Source organism: Indicator indicator, chromosome 15 (genome assembly GCF_027791375.1).
Source record: "Indicator indicator isolate 239-I01 chromosome 15, UM_Iind_1.1, whole genome shotgun sequence".
Lineage (NCBI taxonomy): Eukaryota > Metazoa > Chordata > Aves > Piciformes > Indicatoridae > Indicator > Indicator indicator.
In genome coordinates, this window is record NC_072024.1 from 7,429,981 (window position 1) to 7,449,511 (window position 19,531).

At 39.6% G+C, this 19,531-nt stretch overlaps 1 protein-coding gene across 1 annotated transcript in view; it reads right to left on the minus strand.

Annotated features, from left to right (window-relative positions):
- The window catches only part of SLC25A26 (solute carrier family 25 member 26), an 87,388-nt gene that overhangs the window by 56,931 nt on the left and 10,926 nt on the right, over positions 1-19,531 (minus strand). The window contains exons 4-5 of the mRNA XM_054387375.1: positions 10,710-10,814; positions 9,139-9,186 (exon numbers count right to left, since the gene is read on the minus strand). Of these exons, the coding sequence (XP_054243350.1) occupies positions 9,139-9,186; positions 10,710-10,814 (153 nt within the window). The remainder of the gene's footprint in view (positions 1-9,138; positions 9,187-10,709; positions 10,815-19,531) is intronic.

Below are 19,531 nucleotides of genomic sequence, written 5' to 3' on the forward strand. Positions count from 1 at the left end.
AACTGATAAATTACATGTGCTCTTTGCCACAGAGCTGGGTTCTTTTCACACCTTCAACCATATCCTTTGCTTTTCAGATTCAACTTTGCAGTTTCATATTTCTCAGGAGATGTTTAATACTTAAACACAAACATTATGTGTAATGTAAACAGGTAACAGAGAAACTATTATGTGTGTGTGTATATATATATATATTCTAGTGACATACCAGGGTCAGGTGGAATTACTCATGGTCAAATGAAGGCACAGTTTCAGCAACAGCAGTCTAGATTAAAATCAGTTTTCTCTTTCATACGCTTTTTAGCTAGATCCCTCCAAATCTTCTGTTTTATCTCCAGATAAAGGTCATGATCTCCACAGTCTTCCAAAAATCAGTACAAATGGTAACCAAGTGCTCCCACCAAAACCAGCACCACAGACAGGAGTGTTATTATGGATACAATGAGACCTGAATTTTCATGTAGGGGGTATGAGTGACAGATTTTTTTTTTTACAGTGATTTAAGAGGCAGTTTTCCCCAGCTACCTGCTTCACCCCAGTGCCAGAGGTTCCTTATCCTGTACCAGAATCAGAAGAAGCTAGTGTATGTCTGACCCTCCTTTGATCCCCAGCTCAAAGCTCACTGCTTCCTGCTACTTCAAGCTAGAGCAGTGCTAAACTCACAATAGAAAGGACTCTCACATCACTAGTGCTCATGTGTCAATGCCTTGAGCTATTTCAACAAACTACAGAATATGAAAACACTACTTTGCTAAAAAACATCATCTTTCTGATAAAAGAGAAAGCAAGATGAGAGCCACTATTCAATTAGTAGCTGCACACTCACAACTGCTAAAGGTTCTCGCTGCCAAGCTCAAGGGCAAGCAGAAAGCAGACTGCCCAGGCTCCTGGTCCCACACTAGCCCTGCTCCCCCAAACTCCCAACCATGCCCTTAGGTCCTGAAGTCCATCTTCTCTTCACTAGAGCAGACACTAGGGTCTTTGTATGAAAGGAGAACTGCTGGCTGGAATAAGATCATACAAGTGATTTCGGGGAAATGCTTTTGATCTTGGATTGCTGATTCTTTTAACTGTGCTTCTGTTTATTAGCAGATGTAAAGAAACTAGGCAATAGCAGCCCAAGCATGAAAACCAGATAATTGCTATTAATATTGACAGCAGCATGATTCTGCTGGTGGAAGACTTCCACTGTAAAAATCATGGTTTGGTCTACTTAAGGCAAGAATTTCATCCTTCAAAGACTGTACTTTCAGAAAATTGGTCTGGAACAACAAGCAATTTAGCAATCACATGCATTTACAGGACAAGTTGCTTCAGAGAGTCCAAGATCCTTGACAAGGTGTTATTAAGAACAATACCATGTAGATGTGTGCACAACCATCCACAGGTCTCTTGTATACATTTTATATAAACAGATACACTACTTTTTAGGGTTAGATAACTACCCACTTCAGCACAGACATACAGAAATTGCTTCATCCATGAATGAAATGCAGTCTCCACCAGCTACAGCCCAGCAGCTCCTCAGCTATCAGCAGGATTACTCCACAACTCAGTAAAACTGGAAATCTTGTCTCCCACTGAGAACTACAGAAATACTTAGACAAAAATACAGTTGTCCACAGGGGAATGTAGCTATGAAGTTAACAATAAAAACCACCTCTCAGCCAAAAAGTCCAGAGATTTTTGTTGTTGTTGTTTTTTTGCTTTTAAACAGTCATGAGTGTTAAGACCAGTCAAATTTTACAGGAGGTAGGCACAACTGTCTAATCCCTGACTTCAGTTTCATGCTAGCAGGACACAACGACTGAGGATTCAACGTTATTCCATTAACTGTGATATTCTTAGTTTTCCCTGGAAAAATGTAAAGATGCTATTTATCCAATAACATCATCAGAGAGCTTTTCTCTTATTTTTTTTCTTATTTTTTAAATACACTTTATAATAATTTTTATTTGCTACTTTTGGGGATTTGTTAAGCCTTTTTGCCTACTTTTATAATGAGGACTATCTCTTGGCACCTGTCCTTCCTCTTGTTACAGTCCCACCTTCTCAGAAGGGACAGAGTTGGTTTTTTTGTGCATTCTCCTTTATTTTTGCAACCATTTCCTAATACTTTGCCACAGATAACTTTATTTAGGTGAGGAAACCCATGATCTCCACTAGAGATAGCATGTAGAGTGTGCTCTTCAACCCACTGTGAAACATGTAGAAGAGAAGATTGAGGGGTGACCTCATTAATGTATAGAAATAGGTGAAGGGTAAGTGTTGAGAATTCAGAGCCAGGCTCTCCTCCATGATGTCCAATGACAGGACAAGGGGCAAGAGGTGCAAGCTGGAGCACAGGAGGTTCCACATATACATAAGGAAAAACTTTCTCACTGTGAGAGTGACAGAGCACTGGAATAGGCTGCTCAGAGAGGTTGTGGAGTCTCCTTCTCCAGAGACATTCAAAAATCTGCCTGGATGTGTTCCTGTGTGACCTACTCTCTGTGATCCTGCTCTGGCAGCAAGGTTGGACTCCATAATCTTTCGAAGTCCCTTCCAAGCCCTAACATTCTGTGATTCTGTGAAAGCAACCAATGCAAAGAATAGGGTTCTTAGGTTATTTTAAATAAAAATTAAAAACAAACAAACAAAAAACCCCTACCAAAACCCAGCAATAAAGACACAAAAATATCACAGCATGAAGAAAACCAGGACAAAGTCAAGTATTTCCTTCTTCCCAATTTGTTCTTGCCCAAGCGTTGCTATCGATCCACTAAACACATTCCTACACCACAAATGCTGCAGAAAATGTCACTTGTAGGAGTGCTTTAAAAAGCTGCTCAGAGAATGTATGGAAATAGTATCTCTACTTCGAGCAGGCAGTAGCATACTCTTCCTGCAAGACTCTGCTTGCATACAGATTCATTTGGAAAGAATCTGCATTATCAGATCACATACGCCGCTTTCAGTGCACATAGTTTTCAAAGTGGCTTTTTTTTTCTCCTGTTCAAAGAATCCAGATGCAAGTCTGTAGTTTTTAAAATGCAGAGACTCTGCACATATGAAATTTTTTTCATCTGAAGATACCCACTGATGTCAGACAGATGCAATAGCTGTGTGCTCCATTGGTAACTGCAAATCAATGCAGCAAGGATGGCTGCACTCTGCTTCTAACCAGTATATATGGGTACAGCACCTAGCCTGCAAGAGCCCGTTCAACTGGAAAATTTGAGATCATTGCACATGCTTGACACATGGAAAAAAAAAAAAAAAAAAAAAAGAGAGAGAGATCAAGACACGTCCTCCCCAGACATCAAAATGGAATTTGCTTCAGGTCTCTATCCACCCCAGCCAGTTTATTTGCTATTCAGGCATGTCACAAAACCCATTCCCACAAGTGGTAAATTAGAAAAAGCAGGGTTATTTTGTGGTCTGTAAAAGTCATTTTTAAGTGCTTACTGAGATCTCCATTTTCATTCCCAAGTACTATTCCAGTGTTTTCAGGGAGAAGGTAATGAGCACAACCTACGACAGCAAAGAACAGTTACTCCTTTTGTCTATTTATCGGTGTTCCAGTTCATGAGCTAGGATGTGCCTGAGCCCTTATCCCTGCTCTTATTTCCCAGGAATTACCTTTAAATCTTACACATCTCTTAAAAGGAAAATATTCCTTCAATGTAGATATCTGGAAGGATACAAGTGTACAAGTGATACTAAAGTGGACACAACCCCAGTGAGACACTACACCAAGACAGAGTAATGTTGCGGGGTAGAGAAGTAGGGACTTATTTTTCAACTTTCTTCTCATTAATCATGTCACTTAAGTTATGCACAATTTTCCAAGGGTAGGGATAAGCTAGTTAATCCATTTTACAGTTCCTATCCCTTTAATGAAACTGTTGTGAAGTTCTATATTGAAACACCCAAGCCAAAGAAACACTGGTTGTTCAGTAGAAGTCAAAACCCCAGTGTTACAGATCCTGCATGCCAAATTCCTGGTTAAACCCAACCTACCTAGAACTGCAAGATAAAATAAAGCCAGCTGAGTTTTCCAGAAGGTAACAAAAGACAGATACTGCACATATTTCATTAAGGGGGATGTTTATTTTTCCAAATATTGTGTTAAGATAGTGTCCTGTTTGCCTGTTTCTATCGACATCTGCTCTGTACTACACAGAGAATGACAGAAGATCAAAAAGTTTTGATTGTGCAACTAAAAGAATTTATTAGTAACATTCTTTCTGTCCTACAGCAACAGAGAGAAACTTAAAAAACCCCACAACACCCTAACAGCTAGAACAGGATATTTATAAAAAGATGTCCTAACAAATGAAAAGCATGCAAAACTACCTCTAGCAGATAAACAAACCGGGCTCCCTGGTTGCAGACTGCTCCCTATTGAGCTCAGCCCTGAGAGACCCCCGTTCCTCCCTCAGTCAACAGGGTCAACACATCTCAACTGGGTTTCACATTTTAATACAAACCCTTCTCAGCACCCCTTGTTCACTGACCCTTTAAATTTAGGAAAATGCAGCAGGTGTGCCTTTACAGCCCATTTTGCTGCTCCTTGCTTCATTTTCCTTCTCCCAGGTAGTAAGTTATTTAAGGAGGAGTTTTTTTGTTGGTTTTTCTTTTTTGCTGGGTCCTTTTTTTGTCTGCATAGGGTCCACTGCACATCCTCCATACCTGTTTTGATACATACATTGTAACTGGGCAACATATAGTATCCCACCTCAGAAAACAGTAATACTTCTTGTCTCTCTGAGATCAGGAAGAGCCTGCATTTGTCGCCTGTTTGTCAAACTGCTGCCACTCATTAAAGCAAATGCATACTTTGAACTATCTGTCCTCCTCCTCTCCAAAATTAATAGAGCATGGAATGCTCTCTCCCTCCCATGACAGCAGTAGCTGCCTTTATCTACTTAGGGCTCTGACTTGCACACACTGAAGGGGGAAAAAACAAAACAAAACAAAACCAAAAAAAACCACCACCCACCCAACACCAACCCATAACTGTACTAAATTAAACTAGGACTCTCAAAAGTGATGACTAGCCTCTCACTGAGAGTAAGATCAACAGCAAGCTGTACAAGGCTCAGATTCACCAGTAGTTTTCTTTCAAATTCAGAGTACTGAGATGAGTTCTGAAACAGCATTGTGAAGCACCATTGCTCATCTCTACCTGCATGAAGGCCACCAGCAGAGAGCCTGAATGGCCTCAGAAAACTCTACCAGGCCACAGACAAGCTTCCTCAGTGCTACCTGCACAGCAAAGACTGACATTTGAAAGCAATTCTCAGTCTCCTTTCAAGACATCTGTGAATTACAAACAGCCGCTCATGCTCCATCCCCTTTGTTTTTAAGGAAAAGTTTACTATTAATTTTAGCTCCTTTTGAATCTACTTCTGGGCCAGGACCCAGTCCATTTGTAGAATTTTCAAGTGACAGATGAAAAACACACAGAACACCCACTCAGGACTCAGCTCTTCCAAACTGTGGTTAATTCACAACAGAAGGGACACTACACTTAACTGTGGCATAGCTTGTGCAAAGCTGCAACCTGTGCACAGACGTGCAGAGGGTGAAGTAACTCACTGTACAGCAAACCACTGTACACAGAGACACTAGACAAGGCACTTCCGTTTCTTTGTGTTGTCCCCCCATTCATAACATCCTTCAAGACATCTGCTAGAGTCCTGTAGCATTAATGGAAATGGAAAAGCTCCAGCGGGAACTCAGAGGTTTCTCTCTTTTTCCCATGAACTGCACATTATGGAATTTTAACAGATGTTCTACTTGGTCATAGTTAATAAAATGAATTATGCAGGAATTAAAAATCTGGCTCCATTTGCTTATATAAGATCTCAGCAGCAGAACTACATTCCCATTAAGAAAATCTAGAGGCTTTACAGTGGATTTAGAATCTGTTCCTGCTTTGTTATAAGATGGTTGGAGATTTTACAAATTAACTTGTCTCTGTTGTAGAAAACATGAATAGATTTACCTGTTCAATTACTGTTCTTAGTAGTATGATTCAGTTCCACATTGATGCACACTGGTACACTACAACCATAGGAAGGGACAATTCTCACTTGGATTTGCTTTGGAAATGACATCATGGGAATTCCACATCGTTTCACAGCCCCCAGTTTCTGCCATTCAAAGTCTCATTCAGCAACCTAATAACCATGCTCCCACTTTGTGCATTATCACAAAAGCTTTCCTCTTGGAGCATAGACATCTCTTTTGGGCTACTACTGCCAAGAGAATGATCCACTGTACCTCACTTCCTTTTCAATCTTAGGATTAGTTCAGTGTAACTACATCAAAGCAAGATGTGAAGACTGAAATGTAATGGAGATGTGAGAGAGAACACACCAAAAAGGAGGTGAGTCACAGACAAATCTTCCAAGCCTTGAGGCTCACTCAAAGTTATTTAGAAAGTGTTACATATTTAGCCATCTTCTTCCTATTCTAATATTCATCTGTACAGAAAGTATTCTGATGAGAAAATTAAGAGGACAGTGAAAGAGTAAGAATCAAAAATGAAGGATGAAACAAATACTTTCATCAGAAAGAAGCAGCACAACAGTTAATTAAAATCACACGGTGGAGAATAAGGCTATCTTGAAAATATCTACTACACTACAGTAAAAAAAGAGGTTCTAACATTGTACTCCCTTTATAAACAATCAGACTCATTTTCACTTAAGTCCAAGCAAGCAGCTCTCTGTCCAGGCACTGAAATATGCTTTATGTAATATCACAGAATATGCAAATTTAAAACAAAAATATTTTTTTTTAAAAAGCAAAATTATATGAAAATTATAGCCAAAATTTTATCCCATTGCAACAATTAAACTTTCCTAAATTATAGCTGAACAATGTTGCTAGAGCAACAATATCATCATCTGAAAAGCATCAATATTCACAACCTCTTCCAATTTCTTTTTTTGTCAAAAATCATGCTCTGAGGCCCCTCTTTCCAAAAAAATCTCACTCCACTGTGACGAAACGAAGGGGTTTGTGCAAGTAAAGAACCAAAGCATAAAAACAAACTCTGTAAGTATAAAAGTCAGCTGGAATTAAATAACAGTCTGTGTAAGCTATGCAGCTACCTGGATGTGTCCCATAATGAATTTATCTAGATTTTTATCTGAAAATAAATACTTTCCCTATAGGAAAAAATATATTTAAAGAGAAGGGAAAATATGAAGATTAAATGTCAGGCTTACAACAGTTCCAGCTGAAGGTTCGGTATGCTGCTCTTACTCAAGTGGACATTGCTTTACAATATTTAGTGTCAGAAAAAAATGCAACAGCCTTAACAATATTAAATTCAAGGATTTTTTTTTTTTTTAAAACATCACCTATGATTTGTTTCATTTTGAAGAGAAAGCACATTTCATTTAGAAATCATTTATTTCTCATTCTATTGGACAGTTTCTCCCAAAAAGCAATACTTCAACTGAAATCGGTTCTGAAGGATCTTTTATGAATATACATAATGGAGAGAGCCCCCATTAAATTTCCAACAAAGCACTGCCATTTTGAGTAAACAAAGTTATCTCAGCAGGGTCACACACCATGCCATGAATATGGTCTGCAAATTAATTACCACCCTGACATATGTCAAAACAAATTTTAAGGAGAATAGCACCCAGTAGTAGCCGCCTGTTTTATCTACCTGTTAGTATGCAAAACCTGTATGCAATGGGATCTAAATTTATTCATTTATTCAGAACCCCTCAGAGAAAACAAAATGATTCGTTGGCCTTTTTTTGCCCGTCCCCAAATGAAATCCCAGCGAAGAACATGTATTTAGTGAGCCAGAAAATAAGTACAGGACGGAGCTGTGGTGGGGGTTACATTGCAGAAAAGCAGGTGTCATCTCTGCACAAATAACTAATTCTTTAAGCACTCAAAAGTGCTAAAATAGACTGCAGTGTGTTATCACTTGTCAGCACTTTAAGGAACACTAAATTTGGTATTTCTTATTTTAGGTAATATCCATCTTTACTCAGTAACTGTAACAAGAGCTGGTTAACATAACTGTTCTAAAAACAGTTTTCAGAACGAACAAAGGCTTTTAGAAGCAGAACTACTGAATAAAGGCTTAAAAAGCCTCTGCAACTGGCTTCATTATTATCAGTGGTAACACAGCCAACAGATCTTGTGTTTGAAAAACAAAAGAGGCAGAGATCCAAACCTAGTTTACGCAGTTGAGTTAAATAAGGAGAGGACAAATCCATTCACATCTCACTGAACACAGTACATAAAGAACCCATGCTGGACAATAGCTGTTCCGTTTTCATAGGAATCAAGCCTCGTCTCTTTGAGGTACTCATGGTGCAACTTCTGCTTTGTCAAAAGATGACCCTCTGGGATCTGATTCCGAAACTGTTTTAGCCTGGGAGTTGATCAGTGTGTTTTTCTACTTTTTACAATTTGCCTTCAGTTCACATAGCATATCAAACACTTCCATGATACTAATGCTGTAATTCACAGCATATTTATGAAGAGAGTTTAGTTTAGGCCAAAATATTTTAACCTCCATTCTTTTCCCAATAGTGAAGCACTTCTGATTTACAGTTAGGTAATGCCACATCACAGACTGGACATCTAAATGGGCATTTTTTTCCACACATTTAAAAAAAAAAAAAAAAGATGAGAGAGAGCACAATCCTCCCTATATACAGATGACAGATAATCCTCTGGTATCTGATGACAAATATATTTAAAGAAGGTCTAAATCTGTCTGTGCCAAATTTGGCCTGAAGCCACCAGTTCACCATTGCTGGCATATATACTTTGCATGATGCAATCATAGTACTGGAAAGTTCCTCAAGTCTTATTTTATTGTTTCTGAACATACACATTTCCATCCTTTTATGGTTTAGCAGCAAAACAACTAAGAAACAGGATGGTAGATGACTTTTTGAATGTATCACAGATTTTCTTAGTGCACATTACCAGTATTCTACTTAAACTACAGGCTAATAGTAGAATAAAACACGCTAGGATTTAGAGCTCATGGTTAGAACAATTGAACTCAGTTGTATTACCAGCTCTTGTCAGAAAACAAAATGAAGTAAAGGAATCAATTTTTAAATAAAGAACAGCAAAAAAAAAGAATGACAAATGTTTTACCTCTCTTAATACTGTGCTTTTATAACCCCGATAAAGTCCTTGAATACCCTGTAAAGAAACAAAATAAAGCATCAGCTGTAGGGAATTAGTTTGCCAAAGACCACAATTTATCGGTGATTAGGAGGCAAGCATTGCAGCCTTACTGAGTGTCCTGAACTATATTGATTATAAAGTTGTCTACTGAATTCCATGATTTACAGTGCCAGAGGATTTCATGTTCATTTAAAAGATCATTTAACTATTGTGCAGAATAACCAGTAAAAAAGAAAAAAAAAAATATACTTTACAGTTAAAATTAAAAGGGCATGAAGGCACAGAAACACATTGCAAATTCTACTTGCCCAAGACCTTTTTCTGCAAGTGTCCGCTAAGCCATGAATATTTTGAAACTGCAAAATTAACTCATAGGATGACAGCTTCCTCTGTTCACTTTCTTAGCCTTGATTCAGAGCTTTTATCAAGACATATTTTGTATTTTTAACCAGCTGATAGCATCTAAACAATTGAATTGTTTTGAAAGTGTTTATGAAATCATGTTTAATATCTTACAGGACAATTTATTCAGTGTATGGCAAGTCTTACAGTTCTCTGGCCAGCTATAAAGAAGAGGAAAACCAGACACTTTTGAGAGCATCAGCTTTTAGAGCTGAATGTCCAAGTCACAGAAAGAAGTTTCGGCAAGCCTCTTGTGCAGGGTTACCACAATGGTTTTCCTTTACAAGCAAATAAAAAAATCAGTGGATCATTTAAAGATCATATTTATGTCTTCCCTTTCCTGGCTTCTAGACACAGAAATGTGTATAGTATTTTTCCCCACAATGTTTTTAGGAGCCACTTACGGAATGCAACCTAAAAAACCTTGTGAGACTCAGTAAAAACACTGGTGAACAGGTTTCTACAGGAATAAACAGCAGAACTACTGAACAGATGACAAAAAGCCCTTGTTTTTCACAAGTTACAAAAACTGGGTGAGCACTAATTTCCAGAGCTCCTACAGAGCCTCTCTGAAATGGTACCTTTAGAACATCCTCTCCAAAGCCTGCTTCAAGATCTGGAAACCATTCAGTAAACCCTAGATTACAGAAACTTGATGATCTCTTATTCCACACAAGGACAGCTTGCACAAATGCAAGCAGAACTTTGGAAACAGGAACGCTTTTTCTTTTTTTTTTTTTTTTTTTTTGAGGTGGGGTTTTTTTTGTTTGGTTTGGGTTTTTTTGGTGGTGGTGGTTTTGGTTTGGGTTTTTTTATTTGTTTAGTTTTGGGGGTTTTGTGGTTTGTTTTTTTTTTCTTTTTGTTGTTGTAGGTTTTGTTTTCTACTGTAGGTACATCACATAAAGAGAGAAGGAAAACGTTTTTCAGAGTGTGCATGTAAGTGCATGCACATGGGGGAGGTGTGGGTGTGGCTCCCCCAAACATAACATGCCAACTGCTTTTAACAACAGAAGAATAGATGGGAAAGTGCTGGGAGAGCACACAACAGGAATAACATTGTAGAAATGCTTCTGGACACATATGGCAGTGAGCAGGAAGAATGAAGCAACTGCTTTGAAATTTTGCTCTGAACTCACCTCATGATACAGGGTGTGAGAGAGAATCCGGAGGGTGCTTGAGGAAGGAGACACCTGGGCCCTTTGCTTGACAACCTCAGATGGAACCCGTATGAGGCATGCAACCTGCAAAAGAACCATATGTTCAGAGAGCAATTCCTCTTGCTACCTCACTTGTTCCAAGTACAGAAACCTGAGAAACAAGGAAATACTATTTGTAATTATGTGAGCTGAACTCAAAAGCTGTTTATGAGCAGCTTATGTGTTTGCTCCAAGAGCTACATGCTTTCTGCACACAAAATTACACTGAAAGAAAAATGCAGGTACCCTTGACATTTTTAACTTCCAAACTAGAAGTAGCTTCAGGTGATGAAAAATCACTAATTAAAAATTTGAAGCCATCCTGTCTTTTGGCAGCCACAGCAATTCTTCCCCCCCGCTTTCACAGATCTAAACTGGAGATTCAGGACTTGCAGAACAACGAACTTCTTTCCTAGGTAGGTCCTTTGTGCCCTCTAGTGACTGACAGCAAGAGACACTGGTTAGCTTTATCTGCACACAATATATTCAAGGTTTATCAAATGCTGGATTTCATTCAAGGTGAACCATCAGATTTAGCCTTTCCTACACAATGAATTTACTAGGCAAGTAAAGCCTTTGCAGCTGAACACAATAATGTGGCTGCTGCCACAAACCTCCAGCTTTTCTGAAAATGCCAGATCTGTCCACTTCAGCTTCAGGTAGGAATCAAGCTTGTGTGCACACAATTTTGAGGAACAAAGATCCTGAAAGCCCGAGAGTGACAAGCCTCTCATCTCTCTTAAAAATGCCTGTTTATCAGCACTTAAACTTTTAAGAAGAATTTGCTTCAGCTGGCTATTTAAAGCAGTGCTGGGACTGGTGGCAAAACACTGGAGACACTGTGAGCCTTCACTAGGTTTTTAGCCATCCTTGACCCCATCTAATACTGGGCTCAGGAACAAACTGGGGTTCCTACATGTAAAGGTGATCAATGAGTACTTCAAGCTAGAGCAACATAGGTGAAAATTGTCCATCTGAAGTGGTAAACCAAGCTGCTAACTCAGAAACCTACACATGCCAAAGAATGTCCATGAATTCTCTGCCAGATTGTACAGAGATAGTAACTTGAGTGGTCATTTGTGGGTAACACAGTAGAAGGTTTAAGTTCTATTTTCACAAAGACACCCAGAAAAAGTCTGTTATCCTGTTACATTCCTACAAGTTTACCAGACAACAATATCCCAAAGTCATTACAAACAGATCTAACTCCATGTGCTCTTCAATTCTCAGGGTCAAAAATAACAAGTGACCCCAATCTGTCAAGAAAATAAGAACTGTCAAGTTTTTTGATAGTTCAGCATAAATATTTATAGAACTTCATGCTTCATAACACTCTATGTCCTTATATTAGCTTTTTATTCCTTAAAAATATGGAGGCAGGAGGAAAGCTTTAAAAAGGCTGGGACGAAAACAATCTAGTCAATCAAGACCAGACAAAGAGCACAGCGTGGCTTCCTGACATCTGGGGTGCTGCAGTTTTGGCAGGAGAAGGGTAGCTACAAAGTAATGTCTCCATTTCCCCCAGACTACTTGGGGTGCATTTCATTTCAAATTAACTTTGATGTTTCTCCCATTTGAATTTGCGCTTACAAGGGAGTCTGTGGCTGCACAAGAACAAAAACAGTGATTACATTGTGCTGTTATGAAAGGAAATAAAGGCTTGTGTCACCCGGGCTGTGCTGTCAGACTGGCTTCATAGGGCACTTCTGGGACTAAAAAAGCCACAAGCTGCAACTGCCAACATCAGACCGAACGGTGACATTTTCACCGTGCTCCTGAACTTACAACACATTGCCTTATTCGTTCCTACATGTGTACCTTACTATCAATAACAATCCAAGCAGCCTTTTGATGTCAGACATGGGTCTCTGAAGGGAAGTATAGAAGAATACTTTCACACATACCTTATCAGCCCTGAGGTAAAAAACCAAACCAAGCAAACAATAAGTTGGGACAGATGGGTGCAGAAAAATCTCGTATATGTTACGCTCAGATCTCAATCACTGCAGCATCTTCCAAAGTTAAAAGAACAGAACTCCCATCTCCACAGTTTACTTTTTTAACTAAAAACGTTCAAGCAGCAGCAGTAGGGTAAATGCTGCCCCAAGAGAATTCAGACTTAAATTTTCAGACATCTGAAAATTAGCTATATGCAAATTGCACCAAGTGAAGGTGAAAGATAATTGTGCATCTGCTCCACAGTAACTGGCCACTGAGAAGCTTTTTCACCTGCATTCACTACTAGATAAATAGACATGGAAGACAGTCAATAACGTGACCTCGCTCAGTGGGGGTCTGTTCACCTCCCTAACCACCAAGATTCCAGAAAGAAATTGTTTTTTAATCTCTTGGCTATTCACATAGATCTGGCCAGTCACTTGCCACAGAAGAGCATAATGCAGCCTGCCAGACTGAGGCCATTCTAGTGCATCCTACCAATTCTGGGGATGACCCTATGACAAATGAGCTCTCTGCTGAACATCTGCACAGCCAGCCATGGAAAGGGTAGAGAACTGGGCCCTCATCTACCTCAGATGACATCAAGGCATCAGACAATAGCACCTTGTTGGTAGGGACCACACTCATTTTTCCAAGCAAGCTCTGAAGCCAAGACTTACCCCCATCTTCGATGGAAGCAGAAAGACAGAATCAAGGTCCTACAAACCAAGTTCAAGGAGAAAATGGATGTTGCCCCAGAGGCTCCTTCTTTATTTACCATGCCAGGTAATACAATTCTCTCTCCAGCTTTCAGACTCTCTCCCCCATGTCAATGCACATGTATACATACTATAAGAGCAAAAAGATTACAGCACTGAAACAAAAGGCTCAAGGATTTTCAGATTTAAACTTTAACGAACCAAATTTCACAGCTACAAGCAAAGCTGCTGTTAGTTTCCAGAGCAGGTTGGCAGAAACAGCAATTCTAGCATCTATTGCCCTTCTGGCCTTTTAATACTATAACCACTTCTGAACAAAAGAGTACTGAATTTCAAACTCCTTGTCTTAAATCGTTACCAGGTCAAAAGGCAAGTCCAATATTTAGATGCAAACCCAAGTGCATTTTTAGTTTAGTGACTGGCATTAGCCAGTTAGGAAAAAAAGCTAAAAAGAGGGCTATTTTCTTCACATTTTCCATGTATTGTTAAGAGAATATGTATTCCAATTAAAGGAAAGTATTTTTTTCCCCCTCTGTCAGCTCAGAGTAGTTTAACTTTTGGATGCTCCTTGCATGCATCAATGCTGCCATCTCCTGGTCAGATTCATGTCAGAACCAGACTTTCCTGGTTGGTCTGACCCATGTCTCAACTGACCGTGAAGAATGACCAGTGCAACTAAAGTCTCAAAAGTGACTTAAGTCAACACAAAGCCCCTTTATATACACCTGTCCATGTTTAGCCCATATCTGGGACTAAAACAGAGCTGCTGCTCTGTCACTCAGTGACCCCTCCCCAGCAGAACAGGGGAATCAGGAAAAGGAGAGACCTGCAGGTTCAAACAAAAATGCTTTAAATGGAACAGCCAGACTAACACCAATGCCATTATAAAGTATACAAAGTTATACTCAGCCCAGTGCACATACCGTGGTCCCACTAAACAGGAAAGCAGTCCTCAGGAGATGGAAGAGAAGCAGGGTCACCAGGAAGCCAAGCAGGAGACCCCCAGCCTCGGCAGACCTCCCCTTTTATACTGGGCATCACATTCATGGGATACACCTGTGGCCAACTCGGGGCGGCTGCTCTGGCTGATTCCAAACTGCTAATGGTCTGCAGCAAAACCAGGGGGTGGTGGACAATACCAATGTAAACAGTTTGCTTCATTAGACCTGAAACCTCTTCCTTTAGCATGGGCTCATCCAAGTTAATTGGAAACACCTTACTTTGAAGCACTAACTTATGCATAGGAGCCAGGCCTACTTAAAGATGGAGCAGGTGCTTAGAATTAGGCAGTACTCATCTAATTCATCAGCACAAGGCTGCTGAGCATTTTTCTCCACCTAATAATACATAAAAAGGACAAAGAAGGGATATAGCCCTGCATATCTGGGGGGTTGGTACAAGTAGGTCATCCAGGCCTTCATGATTCAACAGCCAGGGAACTCTGAAAGCTGCAAGATGTGCGCAGCTCACTGCTTGTTCAGAGCAGCAAACAGCCTATCATAAAAATGGCTGAAGAGAATTCCCAAAGAAAACCAAAAGGATATTTTTATTTTTTAATGATTTTGTGGTTAATGTGACACATAATCTGAAATAGCTGGTTGGACTAGAAGGAACCCGTTACAATTTCTGGAGTAAACACTTGTGTTCAAACCACCATGGCACCATTTCTAGTTCACCAGCAGGTCCTTGCTCCTCTATCCACTATGTTCTTTCCTTTAAGCAAAGCCAATCATAAGACAATGACAACATCTTTAGAAAAGAGCAAAACTCCTGATCTTCAGAGCTATATTATTATCCAAATATTAACATACCCCATTTAGATTAACAGCCTTTTGCTTCCATACTTTGTGCTCCAGGCTAACCATTTTCTACATCACTGATTTTGCAGGATTTAGTACAGAATCAAAGCATGTGCATTTGTTTTAGGCATCTATCTTACAGCTTGCAGAGATGATCTGTGCAGGAGATGTATCCAGAAATACATGAAAGACGACAGAGCAGGTGACACAGCTGCTACTAAGGGCTGGGTATGTAAATTGGGTTGATGACAGTCTTTTCTCAGACCCAGGGACACAGCTGGTACAACACTATTAGCAGCTTTGTACCTCTATGGAGAGCAGCCTGAGAATGCATTTCCTGATGAACCCCAGCACACACCTTGCATAGGTGACCCACACTCTTAAAAGCTTCCACAACCACACAGTTTGAGCATTTCTCTTTAACAGACAGATATTACCCATGCTCTTAAAACAGGATACTGAAGAGCAAAGACAAAGAAGCCATTCTTGTTAAGATGCTGGCACCTGATGTGCTCCTGGCTAACAAGTAGATCTATTCTCTGCACTAACCTGGGCTTGAGTGAGCATCAAGATCAATTTTTTTCCACTTAGTAATTAGCCAATCAGTCTGCTGCAAAGCAGGAGAAGAGGATCAGAGAACTGTTCTGGAATATGTTAGTGGCTGGTGATTTAGGACCTTGTACTCACTGACTCCAAGCAAAGCTCTGGTTTGCACAGCTAAGCTCACTTTGAAAACTGGGTACAGAAACATACAGTAAGCACCACCAAAAAAAAAAAAACAACAAAATCTGTATTGCAGCTTTATACCCTTTAGAACCCTTTCTAAAAGATTTTAATTGTAAATTTCCCAAGTAGGAGGTTTACCTAAATTGCTTTAATTGTCTGTGTAGTCTGTTATGCTTCAATTGGTGTTCACCATATAAATATAATTCAATACTTAACACAGAACTAAAGGAACATACCTGAGGAGAGTTACTCTTAAATGCCATTTTCATAAGTTTATTCTTAACTAAGAATCTAATTTATTACATTATACAACTTTGCATGCAGAGAGACTTTAAACTAAACCTCACGATACCTGTGCAAAATAATCACTGACCCATTTGGGAGGAAAAGCTGCTGCACAAAGATGACCATAAAGAGGCTATGATTTATCAAAGGGCATATGTTTAGGCTGCAGTCAATCTGGTAACAAAATCCTAACCTCTTATCCCATTCTTGAAGGTCAGGATTGCCTGCTCCAATGCAATGTAGAAAGAGCAAGAAAAATGGAGCAAGCTTTGTTCAAAGAGAGGAAACAATAAAGGTGGCTTTGAAGTTTTGGGGTGCTTGGTTGTTGAGTTTCTTTGAAGTGGACTCTGCATTAGCTCTGCCCATATTCCTGGAGACAAAAGCTGGCTTGTAACTCAGGTTTGGTTTGTTGTTGCATTTTGGCTTGGTTGTTGGGGGTTGGTTTTGTTTGGGGTTTTTTTGGTTTTTTGATTTTGTTTAGGTTTTTAGTTGGTTGTTTGTGGGATTTTTTTGAAATATTGATTCCCAAAAAAAGTTAAAAAACATGACAATCTGAGCACCTCGATTTAGATGTCAGATGTGACCTAAGCAGGAAGCTATTCTTTTTAATCTAAAACATGAAAAATATCCTTTTTCATTCCTTGGATGACTGAATTATTAAAATAATAGGCAAGTCTAAAAATAAGAGATCTTAAATGGTACTGATATCCTTTGGATTCTGAAAAAGAAAGGGAAATTTCCCTCTCAGTTCAGGTCAGAGGCTCTCAAGAAACCTTGACCTTCAGCACTGAAGCTTTCTATGCCTCTTCAAACTCTTAAGTTTCTTGGGTTTTCCAGATCTCACTGGGATTCCCCCTTCCAACAGGAAAGAAAAAAAAAAAAAGAACTTTTTTGATGCGATGGTATGAGATTACGAAAGTATTTCATCCTCCAAATAATTTTCTAATCTCTGATCAAAAGTCTTGGGTTGGGAATGTTAGCTAGCAGGGGAGGTGGTGAGCATTAAGTTGTATTTGTAGGTGGAAGATGAACTGGCTCACCCTTTCCACAATTAGGAAAACTTTAAAACATGAAATACACACTTGTCATTTGGTTTCACATCTTCTTTCAGCAAAGCAGCCTGAACTGCTGCAATTATTGACCCATAACAGTTCAAACAGCAATAAACCTTCATCTAAATAACTGCTGCCCTTTTGACCAAGATAGTTTCCACGGTCTGTAATTTGCTGTGGGTCACAACTCAAGTTGTGAACAAGTCCTTCCACATATGCTTGTCAGCAGGATGTGCTACCTGCTACAGCACAACTGAAATGGAGAACTGAAGCATTAACACCTATTTTAATGATGAAATTGTCTCCAGGGATGACAGAAACTGTCCAGTGTATGTATTGTCCACTATTAGTTTCTTCTTTAAGTGCCAGCCCCAAAGAGAAAGTGCTCATCTTCAAAATAAAACCTGAGGTCTTTTCCCCTCTCACACTCATGCACAGCATGATGTGCCCTTCCTGCATAGTTAAATCCAGTTCTGTGCAAAGCTGCTGGGGTCATGAACAGGTGACTCCATGCCTAATTTAAACCCCATGGAGTGAACAAGTTTTGACTAATGGGCTTTGGATGGGAAAGTTTAGACAATGCCAAGCACTTTGTCCTGTCTTTTCCTCTGACTGACACAATAGGGCCTTCATTAATTTAACTGCAGCTCCCCTGTATGCTGGCAGGAAACATTTCTTCAAAGAGTAATCTCACCCAGCAAGATCCCTCAGATCTCAGCACTTCCCAGAGCTTAAAAATATACTATTGCCGAGATGAGAACATTCACAGCAACCAAATGTCACAAACATTTGGAAAATCACAGCTTCTACATGAACATTTTCAACTTCCTCCACGTTTCCACCCTTGACAAGTTCACCAGGAGAGCTGTTGTGCAGGGTGTTATTTCATCCAGTCATTGTCAAACCTAAGTCAGCTCTTACTGTTTTCCAGAGCTCCCTTCTTCCTTCTCTAGTGCACCACCACACACTCATTCCTTTGCAATGGACATCGTAGCTAAGGCTTTTCACTCCAGCTGCCTGAAGTCCTCAGGTGGCTCCTTGTCCATCACTTCAGCATCTCTCTCAGCCTGGACTTCTGCACCTCTCTCACATTTCCTTCCCCATCTATTGCTCTTCAGTTGCCCAGTTATATGCCTTACAACTCCTGATTTGGGTTCCCTGCCTGCCTCTCCCTCTGCTGCGTCAGATACACCTTGGAACACTCATGCCTTCAAGCAGTGGAAACTTGTGTGGAGTTTTCTTCACCATGAGGATAAACTGTAACCCCAATTATATCAGTTAATGGGCAAAGAACTGGGAAAGTCTGTCGAGCTGACAAGGCTGACACTAAACACTATTTAATGGAAGTACTTTTCACTGCAGATGTTTTGAGAGTTGTGTGTGTGCTTTGCATAATTAAATTGATCTGTCAAAGTTTAATCAGACTTTTGCTTCCTTTTTAAAAGTAAACCTAAAACTTAGGAAAAGCAGCCTGCTATTATGTACATCTTTTACACTCCACCACAAAATAAGGGTCTCAGATTTTGAAGTTGCTCAGTACAATCACAAGCAGTTGGGTTTAATCTAAGTGGCAAAAGTCAAACAGGTGAACAGCTTTACTTAACAGTACCTTCTTTAACCTGGTCGATGCTTGAATTATAATTTACTGCCACATTGAAACACAAAAAAGCCTTAAAACTGAAAAACAGTAAATTTTTAATTCAACCTTCAGAATGATCTGCATGATCCAATCTATCCCAGTAACTCTTCCACCACTGAAAGTCTGTTAAACTTATTTTAAAAGCCTTAAGAAATGAATCACATCCACCAGCCAAACTGTTCCTGCAGCAAAAGTAGTATGGTGTGTCCCATCCAGCATAAAAACTGTTTCCAAGGAGCCAAGTGGGGTCGGGCTGTGTTATAGGAGGACAAATGTTAATGAGATTCCAGGCAAGAGAACACAGGCAGTATTTTCTGAAAACACATTAAGTCTCCTGTTGAAAGATGACCAGTATTTTACAATTTGCTCAGTCTCTTGGGGTCACACTGGCCCAGAACACGGAAATTTCAACTACATTGTATTTTATCGAGAACTTTCCTTTAATTGATCCCTTACTCTTTTCTACAGCCTTTTCACTTAAAGAATTATGGGCTTCTCCACATATGGAGCTATTCAGAAACAGTTATTACTGACAAACCCTGTACAGAACCTTACTTTGGAATAAACTTAACCTTGAACTATCTCAGACATTTCCAAAGCTGAC